At 55.6% G+C, this 17824-nt stretch overlaps 6 protein-coding genes across 6 annotated transcripts; 2 read left to right on the top strand and 4 right to left on the bottom strand.

Annotated features, from left to right (window-relative positions):
- Positions 1-221: 221 nt before the first annotated feature.
- On the top strand, positions 222-1310 carry TRIREDRAFT_63006 (uncharacterized protein; the record flags this gene model as incomplete). The annotated part of the gene is made up of 3 exons (XM_006965897.1): positions 222-339; positions 488-646; positions 694-1310. The coding sequence occupies 3 exons, from the start codon at positions 222-224 to the stop codon at positions 1308-1310; spliced, it is 894 nt and encodes a 297-aa protein (XP_006965959.1).
- A 295-nt stretch (positions 1311-1605) lies between these two features.
- Positions 1606-5710, bottom strand: TRIREDRAFT_22464 (uncharacterized protein; the record flags this gene model as incomplete). Its single annotated transcript, XM_006965849.1, has 5 exons — positions 5274-5710; positions 4746-4864; positions 2591-4687; positions 2334-2530; positions 1606-2278 (listed from the first exon to the last, which is right to left on the bottom strand). Exons 1-5 carry the CDS (start codon positions 5383-5385, stop codon positions 1606-1608), a joined length of 3198 nt encoding a protein of 1065 aa, XP_006965911.1. The 5' UTR covers positions 5386-5710.
- Positions 5711-7743: 2033 nt separating this feature from the next.
- TRIREDRAFT_122180 (uncharacterized protein) lies at positions 7744-9945 on the bottom strand (the record flags this gene model as incomplete). The annotated part of the gene is made up of 3 exons (XM_006966009.1): positions 9486-9945; positions 8951-9420; positions 7744-8872 (listed from the first exon to the last, which is right to left on the bottom strand). The coding sequence occupies exons 1-3, from the start codon at positions 9627-9629 to the stop codon at positions 7744-7746; spliced, it is 1743 nt and encodes a 580-aa protein (XP_006966071.1). The 5' UTR covers positions 9630-9945.
- Positions 9946-12003: 2058 nt separating this feature from the next.
- Positions 12004-12299, bottom strand: TRIREDRAFT_62912 (uncharacterized protein; the record flags this gene model as incomplete). Its single annotated transcript, XM_006966010.1, has 2 exons — positions 12004-12187; positions 12277-12299. Coding segments are annotated over 2 exons (207 nt in total), but the record flags the coding sequence as incomplete, so codon positions are not given.
- A 567-nt stretch (positions 12300-12866) lies between these two features.
- TRIREDRAFT_63269 (uncharacterized protein) lies at positions 12867-14063 on the top strand (the record flags this gene model as incomplete). Its single annotated transcript, XM_006965898.1, has 1 exon — positions 12867-14063. One exon carries the CDS (start codon positions 12867-12869, stop codon positions 14061-14063), a length of 1197 nt encoding a protein of 398 aa, XP_006965960.1.
- A 403-nt stretch (positions 14064-14466) lies between these two features.
- On the bottom strand, positions 14467-16893 carry TRIREDRAFT_78542 (uncharacterized protein; the record flags this gene model as incomplete). Its single annotated transcript, XM_006966011.1, has 1 exon — positions 14467-16893. The coding sequence occupies one exon, from the start codon at positions 16891-16893 to the stop codon at positions 14467-14469; it is 2427 nt and encodes an 808-aa protein (XP_006966073.1).
- Between the last annotated feature and the right edge of the window lie 931 nt (positions 16894-17824).

Here is a 17824-nt window from a genome sequence, read left to right on the forward strand (position 1 = left end):
TCCCCGTCCTTTTTGCATCTCACCACTCTTTTTCCTCTCACTCAGTCTCATTCTCACCCTTCATTTTCAATTTCAATTCTCATACATCAATTGAACCATTGCCTTATCATTACCGTATTTGAAAGCAGAATCTCAAACAGGGACAAGATACGAAAAACAGGAGCGGTGAAAGAAACAAAAAAGAAAAGACAAACACAAGACTGCATACCAAATCCCCAACAATGGCAGACATCAACCTCCAAGCAATCCACGACGAAATGGTCCTCGTCGCCTACGAAGCCGGCCGCACCATTCTCTCTGCGAACCCGGCAGACATTGGCACGGGAACAAAGCTCAACTGTGCGTCTCTCTCTCTCTCTCTCTCTCTCTCTCTCTCCCTCCCTCTCTATTCCCAAACACGACATATACACACACCTCACGCACTTTTGAACCAATTCTCCGTGGAATCCAACTGACCATGCTTTTCTCACATATTATATATAATTAGCCGTCGACATCGTCACAGAAGTCGACCAGGCCGTCGAGAAAATGGTCTCGTCCCGCCTCAAGGCCGCCTACCCCGACTTTTCCTTCATGGGCGAGGAGACGTACAAGCCCGGCACGAAAATCGGCCCCGAACCGACCTTTATCGTCGACCCCATCGATGGTATGTAAAGCCCCTTATATATATACAACAGCTAATATCATTGCAAGGAACAACAAACTTTGTCCACTCCTTCCCCAACGCATGCATATCCCTCGGCCTCGCCCTCCACCGCAAACCCGTCATAGGCATCATCTACAACCCCTACCAAGACCTCCTCTTCACAGCAATCAAGTCCCACGGCGCATACATGACCCGCATCAAGGGTTCCGCGCCGCAGAAGCTCCCCCTCGCCGCATCCCCGCGTCCGCTCGCGGGCTTGTCCAATGCCCTCGTCGCCGTGGAATGGGGCTCCAGCCGCGACGGCCCCAACTACGACCTCAAGACGGACGTCTTCAAGAAGTTGGCCGCTACAAGGGAGACCGGCGGCGCAATGGTCCATTCGCTGCGGTCGTTGGGCTCTGCGGCGCTGAATATCGCGGCTGTGGCGGCGGGCCAGATGGATGCGTATTGGGAGGGCGGGTGCTGGGCGTGGGATGTCTGCGCGGGCTGGTGCATCCTCGAGGAGGCGGGCGGCATCATGGTGAGCGGCAACCCGGGAGAGTGGAATCCGGCCGTGGATGAGAGGGTCTATCTCGCCGTCAGGGGGGCGCCGGCCGGGCAGAGGGAGCTCGTGGAGGAGTTTTGGGGCGTCATTGGCGATAGGAAGATGGACTACTCTGTCTAAAAAAAAAGGGGGGGGGGGGGGGGGGGGGGGGGATGGAGGGCTTGATTCTTTTGACTCTGATGGGAGTGGATCATTAGACGGCGAAACATGGGTTGGATAGTGCTGTGGTTATCCCTCAAAACTGCTCGATGCTGCTTCATCATGAAATTTCAAAACATCTAATATCATGGTAGTTGGTGTATCCCGAGTCTTATGTCTCTCTATAACACGCTACATCCGACATCATACCCAAGTCAAACATCAAATCTATGGTGGTTACATATATACTCAAACAATCGCGACACCCGCCATCTACCTAGTCAAACACATCCGTGACATATCGCTCATTCCGCTGCTTGTCCCACCACGCCCTCGCCTTCTCCTCTGTGACCTCGGACCCCTTGGCAGAGACCCTCTCCTGCACGAGCTGCACGCAAACGGCCTCGACCGCCTTGCCGACGTCGCGGCTGCCGCAGACCAGCACCTTTGCGCCCTGGTCCCACAGCCGGTATAGGTCCTCGCGGTCGTGCGACATGCGGTGCTGCACGTACTTGCAGCCCAGCGACTTCTCTGGCGCGCGCGAGTACGCCCTGCGCATCTCGACGGCGCCCAGCTTCTCCCACCGCTCGAATTCCTCGGCGTACAGGTCGTCGACCTCGGGCGAGCGGCATCCATAAAAGAGCAGGGCGGGGGCAACCTTGCGGCCCGCCGCAATCATGGCTGCCCGCTCCTGGACGAAGCCCCTGAAGGGTGCCACTCCGGAGCCCGTGCCGATGAAGATGAGGGGCGTGTTTTCGGCGTCGCTGGGGAGGTGGAACGCCTTGGATTGGCGCACGGCGACGTGGAGCTTGTCGCCGGCGCTGAGAGAGGCCAGGAAGTGAGTCGCCACTCCAAAGTGAGAGCCCTGGCCAGACAGTGCGGGCTGTTCGAGGAGAGAGTAGGTGAGGGTCAGTTTCGCGGGATCGGCCAGGGGAGACGAGGAAATGGAGCTGCGCCTTGTGTTAGCCGGGGCGTCATGACAGATCATTCACAAGCTTCACTCACTACTGGCGGACACGCATGGGCGGAAGCATGGCCAAGTACGAGTCCAGGGGCAGATTCAGAGACGGGAACCTCTCCAGCAAGTCAATGACGGAGACACGCTTCAGACCAATCTCCTGCTGGTAATCGTCTCCGGCCAGCTTTTCAAGCTGAGCCTTGAGCTGCTCGTCTTCTGTTGACTCGGCCAGGACGGAGATATTCTAAGGAACAATGTCAGTATAGCTGGTGGAGGGTTTAGAAGATAGGCACATGGAATTCACCCTCTTGGTTGCTGGCTGGCTGAGCTCGACGTAGGCTCTAAGCACATCGTTTGCAGAAATAGGCGTCTCTGTCGGAAGGGTAGTCGGCTGATTCGAGTGGATAGTCAAGACTGCATCCCAGGAAAGCTGGAAGCGACGGAACACTCGGGCTACTGTGTCTGGAGGGTTGAAGGGGAGCACAGCAAGGTAGTCGCCAGATCGGTATGTCATGCCCGTGGGCAAGCGGATCTCAATGTGCTTCTTAGCAGGCCCGCTCGTCGTCAGGGTTTTCGCATCGGTGACGAGCGCCTCCTCGACATCCTGGCGAAGCGTCGACTTGCGAGGGAGCGTTACATCGACGATGAAGCCACCGGCCGAGCCCTCGGAAGAGCCCGCGGCGGCGCCATACTTTTCCTTGAGAGCAGGCCAGAGGGCCTCGTCCTCCCATGATTCGAAATCGCTAAACATGTCGCTGTCGGCAGCATCCGTGGTGGCCAGCGGGATGAGGCGGGTGGCGCCGTGCTGCTCCAGGGTCGAATCCACGAGCTTGGGGATGCGGTGAAAGGTCTGGACCCAGTCGTGGTGGCCGCAGCCAAAGACGGCATACGAGACGCCTTCCAGCTCGTTGCCCTTGAGGTTTTCGATCCAATTGACAAAGTGAGTCGCGTTGGAAGGCGGCAGTCCCTCATACGAGGCCGTCACGATGATCACTGGGCGGTCCTTGGGAAGGTTCTGGTGGGCAGTGTCCAGGGGAGCGAGGTCGGTCACCTTGAATCCGTGGCTATTGGCATCAGTCGCCACCCGCTGGGCAAGTGCCTCGCAGGTGCCGCTGTTGGAGCCGTAGTAAACGGCCAGAGGCTTCTGGGATTCCTTGCTGCCCCCTTCGGCCGCCGCCTTCTTGTCCGCACGATGCTCATCAGGGACGCCCTTTCCGACCAGTCTCTGCTCGAGCTCTGTGGCAGTCATCCCGTGCCGCAGCTGGGCTCGCATGAAAAAGTCCTTTGGCTTGATTGTCAAAGACGCAGCCACCTCCAGCTGGTAGTTGGGATCGTCGAGCGTGAAGTTGAAGTTTTGGAAGAGGATGGCCATGGCAATGACGGCCTCGTTCCAAGCAAAGCCTCTTCCTATGCAGCCGCGTTTGCCATTACCAAACGGCTTCCAGCAGTTGGGAAAGTCTCTGTTGAGCCGAGCAAACTCTGCATCAAGCATGCGCTCTGGCTTGAACTCGTTGGCATCCTCGCCATAGACGAGGGGGTCGAGGTGTGATTTGGCGAGGACGAGGCTGATGGGCTCGCCCTTGTGGACGAGATACTTGCCTCCAATGATGGTGTCTTCGAGGGCTTCGACAGAGAAGGCGGGGATCGCGGCGGTGACGCGTAGAGTTTCTCTCAGAACTGCCTGGATATATGTGAGCTTGGAGACATGGTCGACCTTGGCTGGCCCACGGCCAAGCACCGAATCCACCTCCTCTTGGACTTTTCGATAGGCATCCGGGTTCTTCAGGAGATGGTAAAAGGCAAACGACATCATGCCCGATGTCGTCTCGTGGCCGGCAATCAAAAAGGTGATGAGCTGATCGGTGATGTTGGCATCGCTCAGCTTCTCGCCCGTCAGGGGGTCCACGGCGTTCAACATGGCGCCGAGCAGGTCCTTGCGATCGGACGGGTTCTTCTTCCGAGCCTCCACGACGGCGTTGGCGGTGTCCCGCATGATGGCAATGTCGTTGAAGAACTTTTCGTTGGCAGCGCGGTACAGAAAGTTGGGGGCAAAGCCGGGCCTCCTGTTGCGCCTGCTGCACTCGGCCAGGAAGTCGCTCATGGCCTGGACGAAGGGGTGCATCTTCTCCTGGTAGTACGAGTTGAAGCGGTAGTTCATGGAACACAGAGCGATGGTGTCGAGGGCTAGCTTGGTGAACTCGTCAGAGACGGCAATTGGCTCGTGAGGGCCATGGCGAGCCATCTTGAGGGCCAGCTGGGAGCTGATGTCATGCATCTCGTCGAACATGTCGCGGATGGGGAGCGGCCCAAAGGCGGGCGTCAGGATGCGATGCGCCTTGCCCCAGTTGGGCTCATCGGAGTGAGCTGTGAACAAGCCATCGTGGACGCCCTCACGCACGATCTAGAAGCAGCGTCTGTCAGTCAATTGTGGCCTGATGACGGAAGTGTTGTTCACATACTCGCAGGACAGAGCTCAGAGACTTTTGGAAGCGCTTCTCATCGCAGCATTCGTTGACGAGGGCCTGAGTGCTGACGAAGACGGCGGGACGGGTGCCCAAGTGAAGCCTGTAGATTTCGCCTGTTTAGGGGGGAGAGCATGTCAGCATTGCGGGATGGTGATGGAATTGCTTGGGTTATTGTGATGATGATGATGACGGTGAGTGAGCGAGGATGTGACTGAGTAAGATACATGTAGGAGATTGTAGGTTATTGATGAGGTTATCGATAATCGTAGAAGATCGTCGTCGGTGTAAGGAAGGTGTAAGCAGATGGACAAGGCAAGTGCGTGAGTATGTACAGTGGGGCGCAAAAGGTCCTGATCCGTTTGTATGGCAATTGCGTAGGTTGCCAGGCGGATGACAAGTAGATAACCAATTGAGAGTCGCCAGAAGATGCTCGCCTCCAAGGAAGTACTTGTGATATTCGTGTATAAGGAGGGAGGTAAGATGGTGAATGAGTGTATAGCAGAGATTCCAAAACAGCCTTACCATATGTGTCTGCGAGGCGAATGATATCCGCAATGGGGTTCTGAGAGAACTCGCCCAAGTTGCCCAGCAGCGGCAGCCCAGGAGGCTCAGGAATAGGGACAGTCTCAGCCATCTTCTTCCTGGACAAATTCGAATCAAAAGGCAAGGCTGGAGGATTGAACAAATTGAACAAGAAGATCGAAAAAGAAAGAGACAAGAGAAAGAAGGCTGGTTGGTTTTTAGTCCAATGAGAAGCCCTCGAAAAATAATATGACGCACTCAACAGCCCAGTCGAGCAAAAGAACCAGAGACAGGGAAAACAGGAACCAAGTCAAAGCTCCTTATCAAGTCAAGTTAAAAGTATTTCGAATGGAAGAAAAAGAGCCAACAAGCGCTAACAATGACCAGGGGGACAGTTCGATGAGGGGCCCGCGATGATCGATGGTGGGACACAAGAAGCTGCTTTTCGGAATCTCTGCCTTTTGTCTCGAGGCAAGGCTGGGTGTATGTATTTATCTGGATCCGGGCTTCTTCTTATACGAAACACACCTGCGCTTCTTTAGCCCGATTGACCATACATGATCCAATGCCGTCATTGCCATCTTCTATCTTCATCAGTCCTCCTGCGACTGCTAGTACTAGTTAGTCCCTCCGTCGTCCTTTTCGCTTCACGGCCGCTCGGGAGCCCAACAGCGCATCGTTACACCCATCCCGACGGCAATCCCGTCTCTCTCTGTCTGCCTGTGGATCTGGCTCGCACCCCTGAAGCCTCTGCTCTCAGCTACTGTAAGCGGCGCCGCGGTGGAGCAGGCGGACGTGGCGTGCATCCATCCTGCTTACCTGCTTCTCGGTCTCGGGAAGCTTAGATTGGAGACCCTGGTGCCGCTTATACAGCAGACAAGTCAACGAATGCCGACTCTCTTCCAGGTCCATATCCATTGCACCATCTTCATTCCCTTGCTGCGCATCTCGATCAGAGATGGAACCTGTTGAGGTGCCTCGGCTCGCTCTCCCCTATGCCATCCGTCAGTGGCGTGGACCGCGAAACGGGGTCTTCATGTTTCCCCCCTTTACGATATGAGACCAACCATAAAACCTCAAACGGACTTCGCCTCACACTATTCCGTACTGTACACATCAGCCGATGAGCCCGCAAATGACGGGACTCACACCCGGACACGGGGCGTCTCTTATCTACATACCTACTGTCCCAGGCAGCAGGCAATGTCTATTGCCAATATTGGATTCCGTCTCTTTTCGCATTGTAGATATAAAACATCTTGGCTTGACCATGACGGACAAGATGCCCAGCTTCATGCGTCTCAGAAGACCATATACCTAGAGGTAGTTCCAAACCCCCGAAACATCACAACGTACACCACCGGCCGGCCCTACCTCATCAATTCCGTCTCCGTCCCCGTCTCCATCTCCGTCTCCGTCTCCGTGGCATCATCATCACATTTTCTTTTTCCTGTCACATCTTTTGTTATCGCCTCCCACATATGTACTACATGCTGTATTACAGCCCTGAATCCACCCTTCCATCTACGTGCCTCGGCGCCTCGGCTCACGGCGGTGGGGCCGGCTCGTGAATGTAACTCAACCCTTCTCTTGACCTCAACGAAAGAGTCCCTTGAAGCATGTTAAACCCGTTCGAGAAAGTGTCAAGCCAAGCAACCGGTCCTACCTTATGTGAAGCCTTCAGCCTTCCAACTAGTTTTGTATATTCGCCGTAGCGGCCGTAAGTCAGTCAGCTCAACTGCCGACAACTGCCATGACGATGGATCTTGCCTTAGGTAGGTACCTTAGGACCCCTGGCCAGCGCGGGAAAGAAAAAGCAGCCCAACATCCCGAATCCCGCTCGAAGCCCGGTCGTTAGAAACAACGACAAAATTGCAAGCACCCGACAGCTCAGAAAAGAAGGAAAAGTTGACACGTAAAATACTACAACTATCAGATGCTATCCGCATACCGACCCGGCGGCAACGGCCTTAGTCGATGAACTGCACTCATGCGACTGCTATTGGCTAGCAGGCCCTTCATATATACCGCGAGCGAACCGCAGCCAACGCAACTATAGAAGGAGGACGAAACGACCGTAATTTACTTCTTGGAGTATGCCTCCCCCTTTCCGCTTTCCCAATACTGCCTGATATAGAAACAGGTTTTTAGGCAGTCTTCAAATCATTGTGCAAGCTAAAATATCACCACTTGTGTGTGTGCAAAGCCTTCTATCGTCATATCGTCATGGTATGCACTTGTGACCTCAGTCAGTGCGCTTGAAGCTTCATCGCCCGAAGCCTCGGTTATTCTTCTTTCCATTCGATCCCACAGTCCTCTGGCTTGGACATCAGAGGCAAACTATCGAGCCAATCCCCGCTAGGCTATCGTGTGGTTTCAAGCAATGCCTTACTTCAGAGGGATTGACGTTGATCCTCATGCATGAAGTGAGCTTGAGTCCACACTTGCGGGCGACGTGTCGAGAGCAAGGTCAGCGCTCGTCACGGTTGGCATCGTCTCGAGAACTTCCCCCTGAGAACCTGTCTCTGAGCCAGCTGAAGGGTCCAGAGCTACTGGTCTGCTGACCAGAGCCACCTGAGCCAGAGCCAGAGCCGCCATTGCCATTGCCATTGCCATTGCCGTTGCCGTTGCCATTACTGTTGGCGTTACTGTTGCCCCCGTCGCGGCGGCTGCTCTGGGTCGGACTGCCTTGGCGCGGACGCACTCTGTAATCTGCAAACGAGGACATTCTAGGGCTCGTAGGGGAAGCCGAAGTTCGAGAGCTTCGGCGCTGCATCCGTGAGGTGTCGTAGGCCATGCTGGACGGCACTCCCCATAGCCGGTCTCTCTCCCTTTCGCGCTCCTGCTGCCGTTCCCCTCCTCGGTCCAACGGGACCCCCCAGATGCGGTGCCTCTCCTGCTCGCGGTCTTGCTGCTGCTGCCGCTCTTGCTGCAACGATGAGATGCTCCTCATGGCCTCGTTCAGCCGGCTCTGGCTCTGGCTCGGGGGGCGAGAGTACTGAGGTCGTGCTGCTGGAATCGGAAGCGGAAAGCTACGGGTGAAGATACTTCCCGCCGCATAAGGCTCTCCTGTTGGGTGACCATCGGAGCTGGGGCCGGCGCTTGCCGTTGCGGTGGCGCGTGCATTTGCCTGGTCGTTCGTACTGTTGGCGTTTCCGCCGGCCTTTTCGATGGACGCTCGGCAGACCGGGCACGTGTTGTGTTCTTTGAGCCACAGGGTGACGCACTCTTCGTGGAACCAGTGCTTACAGGGCAGGAAGGCAGCCGAATCACCTACATTCATGTCGTCGATGCAGATGGTGCACTCTGTCTTTGAGTCGCTTTCCAACATGGACTCTTCTACCGGGCGTCGATCCAGATTGGCGAGAGCCTCGCTCGACGCTGGCGGCGCGGCATTCGACGTCGGATGCGCCTCCATGAGGTTCGTGATGATCTGGTCTAGTGCTTCCTGAGAATAAACGGCATCTCCAGAGATGGCGTGTGCCGGGTTAAACAGGTTCAGAATTTCCTGCAGCCCCCTCGCAAATCCTGGAGTAGGGCCGCCCGCCTCTCGACCTCCAGTAGGGGGTGACACGTCCCGAAGGACATTAGAAAAGAATCTAGAGAGATGAAAACAAACGGTTAGCTTCATGAACAGATGGAGTTCCGAGGGGTTTCATAGGAGTGAGCCAACTTACGTCTGAAAAAGGTCACCGTGGTGATCATGACCAGGAGAACCAGGCCCGAAAAACTCAGACGAAGGGCCGGAAAAGATGGTGACGGAGGCGCTACCACTACCGTTCATGAATGTCGCGCGGTGAATGTGCGGATGGGCATGTGCCGGCCGCGCTTCGTCTGCCGGCCGTTGCGTGGGCGCAAAATCCTGGATCATGCCGAGAAAGCGTTCTATCACCGGGTCCACGGCGGGATCGTGGTGCTCATCGCCCGGGCGGACTCTAACGCTCCGGCGAAAATGGAATCCGTGTGGCCCAAGATGCTCTTCAATATCAGCTTCGTCGGGGTCCGAATCCATGTCGTGGTGCTGGCCGCGAGTCTGGTGATGGTCGTCACCTTCGAACATCCCGATCCCCATTGGGTACGACTCATGAGGTCCGGTAGATGACGTTTCTGAGTCGTCAAGCTCTCGAGGGTCATTATCCGGGCTCACCTGCGAGTAAGGTTAGACAGAGGCATTCAAAGTTCGGCAGAGAGAGAGACCCAAGAAGAACGTACAATTTCGGTGATATCACTGCCGCAGCCGGGGCATTGCAAGCCTCGCTCGTCGCGGTACCACTCGTTAGTGCAGGCATGGCAGTAAACGACCTCACGACCGGCGCCTGCGTCGAGATGTCGTTGTCGACGTCCTCCGAAATCCATCTTGTCTCTCCAACCTGCAGCCTGCGGTGAATCGCAGTCAAGGCGCCGGGCTCGGCCAACGGCAACGGTGCAGCAGGGCGAGCCGCACAGACAGCCCAATGTCCCGGATCGCCAGGCGTTGGATTTCCAGCGGCCAAAGGCGGCCGACTTGTAGGGCAGAGGGAAGCTGCGTATGTCCGGATCGTGATCGGACAACGAGCGCCGTTGTATATGTACGCTATCGCTCGGTCGAGATGACTAAATGCCTTGCAGGGGCCACCTGCATCGGCGAGAGTCTCACGGTCGAGAGAATCGCCTCGTCGGAGGAGAGCGGAAATATAATAAATGAACAGAAACTCCGGCAACAGCGCTCATCAAGAGGCAGCCCGGAGGTGGCGAGAGATCACGCAGCGAGCGCGCAGGTTAAATCGGTCGGAGAAAAGCCGCAAAAAAAGGGAAGAAAATAGGCGTGCGGAAGATGGTAGAGGCCGTAGGACGGGAGCTTGGAGTGGTGGGCACAGTAGAGGCCGGAGAACGATGACGCCAAGATGGCCGCAGCCTGGCGGTGACGGGCGATGCTGCAGGTCCGCAGGGTCCTTCACAGGAAGTCGTAAGGTATGGCCGCACAAGTGACCATGAGGAGAAGAGAAAGGAAGGACAAGGAAAGAAGAAGAATGAAAAGAAAAGGACCAGAGGAACCGCAGGGAGATGAAGGAGGCAAAGAGTCCAATCTATCTTGGAGCACCAGCCGAGTGTATTTTCACCTCAGGCTGGTGTAACGCGGGTTCGATGGTGGGCATGATTAGGTTGCTGCCAGCGGCCGAGTGACGTTTCGTCAGGGCGGAGCAGCAGCCAGAGCCACTGCCGTTTAGCGCCGGTAGCCGCCTGTAAGGGCCCCGTAGGTGCCTGTGGGTGCCCTGTAGCCCGTTGCCGAGCATTATGTGATCTATTGTATGTACTGTGTGCAGGTGCTCCAGGTTGCCGGGCGTGATTGTTCAAGTGAGTGAATGGGCGACGACATCTGAGTGATGCTGGGCTTGGAAATCACACACTGTGAATCTCGTCACTGCAGGCAGTGCTTGCAAATGCTGCAAAAAAGAATTGGACCCCAGCCTCCAAGCTGAGTCCAAAACTAAAAGGTACTGGTACGATTCTGCGGGCGGATCTCAACTGGTTTGCGCTGTATCCTGTACGACGGCAATTGTCAGGGCTCCAGTCTGTTTGTTACATGTACCATTCATTGACTGGGCGTAGAAGTAGCTTGCAGCGTGACATGCAGCCTCCATCACCATTAATTGGGCGCACGCAAGCCAAGGCAGATCGAAGAAGCTGAGTCAAATATGAATCGTCACAAACAGTACCCCGAAATATGCCTTGGCTCGGCCTGCTGTGTTGTACAAGAGGCTGGCCACTGTAATTCAAGGTACGGCGATAAGTTGAAGTCGATGTGTCTGATACACACTGCATTTTGGGTGCCAACATGAACATACCTTACCTTACATGAGCTAGGTAATTAAGACCAGCGAGTTATATCGCTCATACGCAATAGCTCATATGCAAATTGACGGACCAAAACTCAGCCGCAGGGTCCAAAGGTACAGGAAGTTCCCAACGTGGAGGTGTATCAGAGCCTGATACCAGCCTGGTTCTGGGAAGCAGCCCCCCCCTGCAGACCTTGACATATCCCTATGGAGATACAGAGGCGGCAAGCTGGGGTTTCTGAAGGTTCAGGTCAGGCTCGCAAGGCTCTGATAAGGCTGACGTGCATTTACTGATACGCTGTTAGTTGGGTGAGATGCTGTAGGCAGCCTTCCGGAATGAATCTGTATCCCGTCAGCATGGATCTAGATGCTGCGCAATCGGCATAAGAGGGTTTCAGGGGATTGTCTGTATTGAAGTTTTGGGGAATGCATGATCTTCCGAACGGTGTGCTGAATTCGGCGCCGTATTACCCGAATGCAAGGCATCCGGACAGCCCTCGTGCCTACCGTCTCACGACATGCGTGACTACTCGCAGATGGCCCAGCAATGCAGATCCATCTATGCCTTGTCGTCCTAGATCGAGTGGTTCGTGGCCATAAGTGACACCTGTATGTCCCAGGGGGTTATTCTGCAGTGGTGATTGACAGTTAATGCTTTCCAGACAAGAGGTCGCTTGATATCGGACTTGGGAGAACCGGTCTTGGTTCAAATGTTTGATTTGGTCGTATGGCTTTGTACAATTCCGTCTATTATCCTTTTCCGCCCGTAACCTACTCCTTCGTGCCGTTCGCCGCCTTCAGCTTATCCTCCTTGTCCCACTCAATCAACTGCTTCGACCAGCTTCACAAGGCACCCGCAACGTTAGCAAACTCCCTTCCAGCACTTCCACATGTAGTCGCGCGGAAGAAACGTACTATCGGCTAGGATGCCACTCCCAGGGCTCTGGCTTGTGCGCCCATCGTTCCCTGTCGGCACTGAACTTCCACGTAATGGCGACGACGCCAAACATCACGGCGCCGGCGATGAACGTGTTGGCGCGCCAGTTGGCAGGCTGGGCGTACCAACCACCGGCAGGCGACCAGACGTGCTTGGGGTAACTGTGCGATTGAAGAATCCGTAAGTAGGACGACTCGTCTCGAGGGGCAGGGCAGTAGATTCGAGCTTCGGTTCGACGAGATCAACTTACGGGACTTTTCCTCCGCCACCCTGGACATCTAGTTAGCTGGTATCCTCTTGAGCAGTGCCTAATCATCCCACTCACCATTGTGAAAAATGTATCAAAAGACGTCTGGATACGGTCTTTTTGGCGCGCAATTGCAGGGATAACTGGGCAATCTGCTATCCAGCGCTTTCAAAGGATCATACAATCAACGAAGCCAAAGGTGAGGACGGAAGTCCCGCCAATAGCTCAGCCAGAGCGCAAAATAGCCGGCCCGAAGTAATTCCGCCCGCAATGTGGGCGCCAAAGGTCGCAAGTTTGCGAAAAAGCAGGTGGGCAAACGGCTCACACGACTTTTTTTGAACCTGGGGAGCATCAATCGACGCAACGAATCCTAGGTTTCTCTCGACGAGGCAGTTCCGGGACAGCGACATTTGTCTGCTTCCCTTGCCTCAGCTGCGGTATTTCTCCAATTTGCCCCCGTTTGACCTGCTTCTCTGGACGTCTTTTGCGGGTCGTATCATATAGAGGCTGAGGGGCACCGGCTTTAGAGGGGGATTTTTTTTTCTTCTTCTACTTCTGTTTCTTATACTTCGACATCACCAATCACCTCCCACATGAAGAGAATACGACCCTCACGATGGAGCGGCCAATTGCTCCAGGCCCGCCGCGGCGCCGGCATCCCAGCCGCTAGAACGCCTCTCTGCCTCGCCGTCAGATGCCAATCGACCTCCTCCGTCCCCGCGAGCGACTCCTCGACCCTCGACTCTTCTTCTTCCGCCTCACCTCCTCCTGCTCCTCCCCTCCCGGCTCCCTCATTCGACCGGGCTCCCCAATCCGCAAAGCTCGCCGCCCTACACGCCCGCCTCTCCCTCTCGAAGAAGATCCCGCTGCAGACGCTCGCCAGGGCCCTGGTGACGCCGTCCGCGGACGCGAACCCCAACTTCAACAATGCGAACCTGGCCTACCTGGGGAGCACAATCATCAACTTCCACGTCTACGAGTACCTCGTCTGCAAGTGGCCCCGCCTGCCAATGGCCATCCTGTACGAGGCGCTGAGGGCCTACGCCGGCGACGAGTCGCTGCAGCAGATTGCCCGGAGATGGGGTGTCGAGGCGGCTGCCGCACCCGGGGAGGAAGTCGACCCGGGCCTGCTGCAGTGGAAGGCCGGCGAGAGCAACGTGGTCAACACGCGCTGGGGGTACATCCGCTCCGAGGCGGCCAAGGGAAAGGCCTGGAGGCGAGGACTGAGCAGCCGCGTCGTCTTGGACAGCGACTTTGGTGACCAGGTCAGCAGCAGCAGCAGCAGCAGCAGCAGCAGCAGCGCCTCCGAGTCCGAGAGGCTAGAGTACAACACGCTGCAGAGCGAGGCTTTTGGCTCCGTCGTCCAGGCCGTCATCGGCGCCATTTACACCCACTGCGGCCGCGACGAGGCCAAGGCCTTCGTCAAGTCGCACATCCTGTCGCGCGAGCTCGACCCTTCAAGACTCTTCCAGTTCAAGCTGCCCACCCGCGAGCTGGCCATGCTGTGCGCCCGCGAGGGCTTCGAGCCCCCCGTCGCGCGCCTCGAGAGCGAGACGGGCCGGCTGTCCCGCACGCCCGTCTACGTCGTCGGCATCTACAGCGGCAAGGAGAAGCTGGGCGAGGGCACCGGCGCCAGCCTCGACGTCGCCCGGCGGAAGGCGTGTATGACGTCGCTCAAGGCGTGGTACCTGTATAGCCCGGGCAACAAGGTGCGGGTGCCCAGCGACATGATGGAGCCGGGCGCCAAGCCGTGGACGGCGCCGCACATTGATATCGGTGAAATCATCTAAAGCGCTAGTTGCTGAAGGTGGTGATGATATTCCATCCCCCCTCCCAATGAGTCATGGAATTTGGGAATGGGATCTCAGGGTATATATGTGTGTGTGTATACATGTACGAAGTGAATGAGAAAGCAAGAAAAGAAGCAAAAAAGGGCAACGGAGCGATGGACGGGTTCATGAAAGAAGGGAGGTACGGAGCATGTATGTTTGGGTTAGAGAAACGTCGCCCTCAACTGTATAATACAAAACATATCGTAAAAATCAAACTTGGACAGACACAATCTCATTCGGCGTAAAAGAAAAGATGAATTCGAAATGTACAGGATATGATACAGCATGATATAGGTACAGGCTCAAACAGCATTTTTCTCTATATTTTCCCCGGAATTCCTTTTCGTCGCCAGCCGCCAGCCTAGCTAAACTGATCCCCATGATGAAGCAGATCCGCCTCCCCCTTAACCATCAGACGCCTCGTCTCGCCCTGCACCCGCAGCTGCTTCTTGCGCTCGTACACAGCCCGCACGGTAGCCCTGATCTGCTCCTTTCCCTCGTCGTAGTTGGCGCGCGCAAGCTGAACGACGCTGTCTATCTGCTCAGGGGTATACACAAAGTTCCACGTGCTCAAAAAGTCCGTGGTGCCGGGCGAGATGCCGGGCACCTTTTCGTTGGAGAGAAGCGGGAGATAGATGACGGCGAGGCCCGCGTCAGGCTCCATCAGCCTCCACGACGTGTCGTCCGTGATGGGCTTGGTGATGGGCGGCGAATCCGTGGATCGCTCCTCCGTCGTCCCAATCCATACGGAGCAGTAGCCGAGCTCCCCTGCCTTTTCGCTGCCCGGGGAAAACTTGGACTCAACGTCGAGCTTCTTCTGGTCGTCTGAAGAGGCCTTTCGGCGTTCTTCCTGCTCAGCCCGAGCTTCTTCCACTTTCCGCTCCGCTTCGGCTGCTGTTGCCGCCTGGGCTTCCTCCAGCTCTTTTCTCGCCTGCTCAGGCGTTTCGTCCTTTGGCCACCCGATGCCCACCGGCCATCCTTTGATGCCTCGTTGCCGCGCGTAGCCATCCGCAACGGAAAGCCAGTTGTCCGTCTTGATGTCGGCCGAGGCATCAAATGCGATGAGAATGTCCACGTTGCGACCCGGCCGCAGCAGTGGATATATGGGCAAGTTGTTGGACATTCCCGCATCCATGAGCTGGATGTACTCCCCTTCCAGGATGCTCCTTGGCGTGGTGCTGGGCAGCTTGCCGTACATCTGATATGCAAAGTTGGGGATAATGGCGGGGTCTATAGGGTGTACTTTGCTAAGATCCTCGTTTCTGCCTGACACCAGGTCGTCTATCGTCTGAAAGCCGGTAATTGTTCTAATAAGTGGTCTAATCTCGCGATAGTAGTGGCTGAGTGTCGCGCAGAACGCGCTCCCAAAGATACCCATGAGTAGGGGGGTCCTGATCTCTGGCAGGTGAAAACCATGATCCGATACGTCGTGTCCATTAGAAAAGCGTCTGCCGAGCGCCCATGTCGGGATTCCCGCCGAAAACTCTTCGCAAAAGAACTCGTAGGGCGTGAGCTCGAACCACTGGAAGTAGGGTTCCTTTCTCATCTCTTCCACCGTGGGTACCGTGGTATCGCTGGTGTCCTGGGGCTCCTCAGCCGGGATTTCGTGGCGCACAACTGTATATATGGGAAGCGGACGTTGTCCCTGTCGTATATAGAGGCGCTGATTCGACAGCTTAAAGTCTCTTGCATCGACGCCCAGTTCGCCCCTAGGGATCAAGTATCTGGCGCCCAGCAAAAGGCCGTAAATGTCGACGAGCCCAAAGTCGGCATGGGGATCTCCCTTGAGCTTTTCAACCAGTCCGCTCAATAGAAATTTGCTTGTCGGTAGTGAGGTCAGGGATTGAAAGGCCACCGGTGGATAGGCTATGTGCGTAGATGCTCTTGCTTTCAAGTGATGTATGAGAGCGCTGACGCTTCCTCTCGCAAAGGACGAGAGGTAAAGCATCTGAAGCCAGCAGGTCCCACTTACACCAGCGGTATAAGTGACGCAGTCAAAGAGCCCGTCCTCGTCTGTCGCATACATCGATCCAGTCCCTGCTATCAGAGCTCGCATGCCGCCTCCCGATCCGCACATGGCAATTGTTGGCACATCATCGGGGTGAATGTCCTGCTCGTCCAGCCCCAGATAGTTTGCCAATGCCGCCCTCGTGACGAGTCTCCGCCTGGAGAGGTATTCCTTCTCTTCGTCGCACAGTTCCGTCGAGACTCGAACAGCAGCAGAGTATTGTATCTCGGGGTTGATGTCAGGGTCATGAGCCTCCTGCCATATCTCCTCCGCTAGCGATCCCGGAGACGCAGATAGCTCCCGCTGGAGCTTCCTCACGTAAATGGGTATGTTTTTCCACCACTCCGGGATAATGGCATCAACCAGCCGATCAGACAGAGCAGCCCATTCCAGCTCGGCCGCTGAAGAGAAGAACTCAAACTGCCGTGCAAAGTACGCCCAGGCACCGTCGTCAGTTTTCTCCGTCACGAGCTGATAGGACTCCTGATCTTCGGTCTCGTCATCACCTTCTTCCTCTTCCTCTTCCGCTCTTCTCCTCCGCTTGGCTTTTTGACTTTCGGATAGGCGAGCAAAGTCCTCTGTTGGATACAGCCACCACGTGAAGAGACCCAGAGCAAGGACTGTGGCTGGTAAGCTGGTTGGCTGCTGTCTCTTTTGGCGTTTTGACTGCGTGAAGAAGCTGCGGTCAAGTCGAGTTGCTGAGGCTGGAGGGCGCCGCGAAGCTCTCAGGCTCGACCTGAGGGATATCAACGGCCGCGGCAATTTTACGGGATATCTCATGATCGCGTGTGATGATGATGTTCTGAATGTGGCTTTTGAGCCTCAGCTCACAAGAGCCGGCTTGCTGGTCAAAGGAGTGACGACATCAGCCTTGAGATTCAAGAAGAAGCGGTTTCGAGATGATCTGCTGCGAGACTTCACTCCATGCAGGTCATGGTGGCAAATGGAGCAGCTAGATATGTAGTGTTTTTGACGGGATTTATGGTTAATTGCGACTTTTTGGCGTGATGAGACCATTCCAACGCGCAGCTGCTGCTTGTTGGCGTAGTCGTTACGTCAATGCTGCGGTTAGCCAGGTACCTCGGAACCTGCAGGCGCAACACCCCGCCAAGGCGTAGCCATCTAGCATGTGGAAGCTTCCATTGGGCGTTCTAATGCTGCACCTTGGTCACACGATGCACGGCGGTGCCTCAATGAGATGCTAATTTCATATCCAATTGTCGTTGGATATGGCTGTTGAATAGATGACTCAGAGAGATATTAGGTACCTACAGTCGAGTCTGCCTGGGGAGAGTTGCCAGGGATGGATGGATGACTCTTCTCTTGCCGTCAGACCGAGAAATACAGTAGACATGGACGGTACGAGGCAAAAGGGGACATCTATGTTACCTCTGATGGCAGTGACAGCAAAGTCCGCAGTGCTCTCCAGCTGTAAAGTCTCTCATTTCTCATTTTCAAAGATTACCATTCAATACCTACCAAATAGCTGCAGCTTGAAGGCCATTCCAGGTCGGATTTCATGTGCATCACTACCTTAAACGTCAGGGTCCGCTATCAACGCTGCCTGTACTGTAGCTGCCACGAACCCGCTGCAGTTAGTCGCCAGTCCATAGGTAGGTACTTTATGAGCACTCCCAATAGCCAGCCATCCGATAGATCAACATCGCCAAAGAAGCAGCAAAAGCATATCTGATAGCGGCTGACTCCGAGT

Source organism: Trichoderma reesei, assembly GCF_000167675.1.
Source record: "Trichoderma reesei QM6a unplaced genomic scaffold TRIREscaffold_11, whole genome shotgun sequence".
Taxonomy (NCBI): Eukaryota; Fungi; Ascomycota; class Sordariomycetes; order Hypocreales; family Hypocreaceae; genus Trichoderma; species Trichoderma reesei.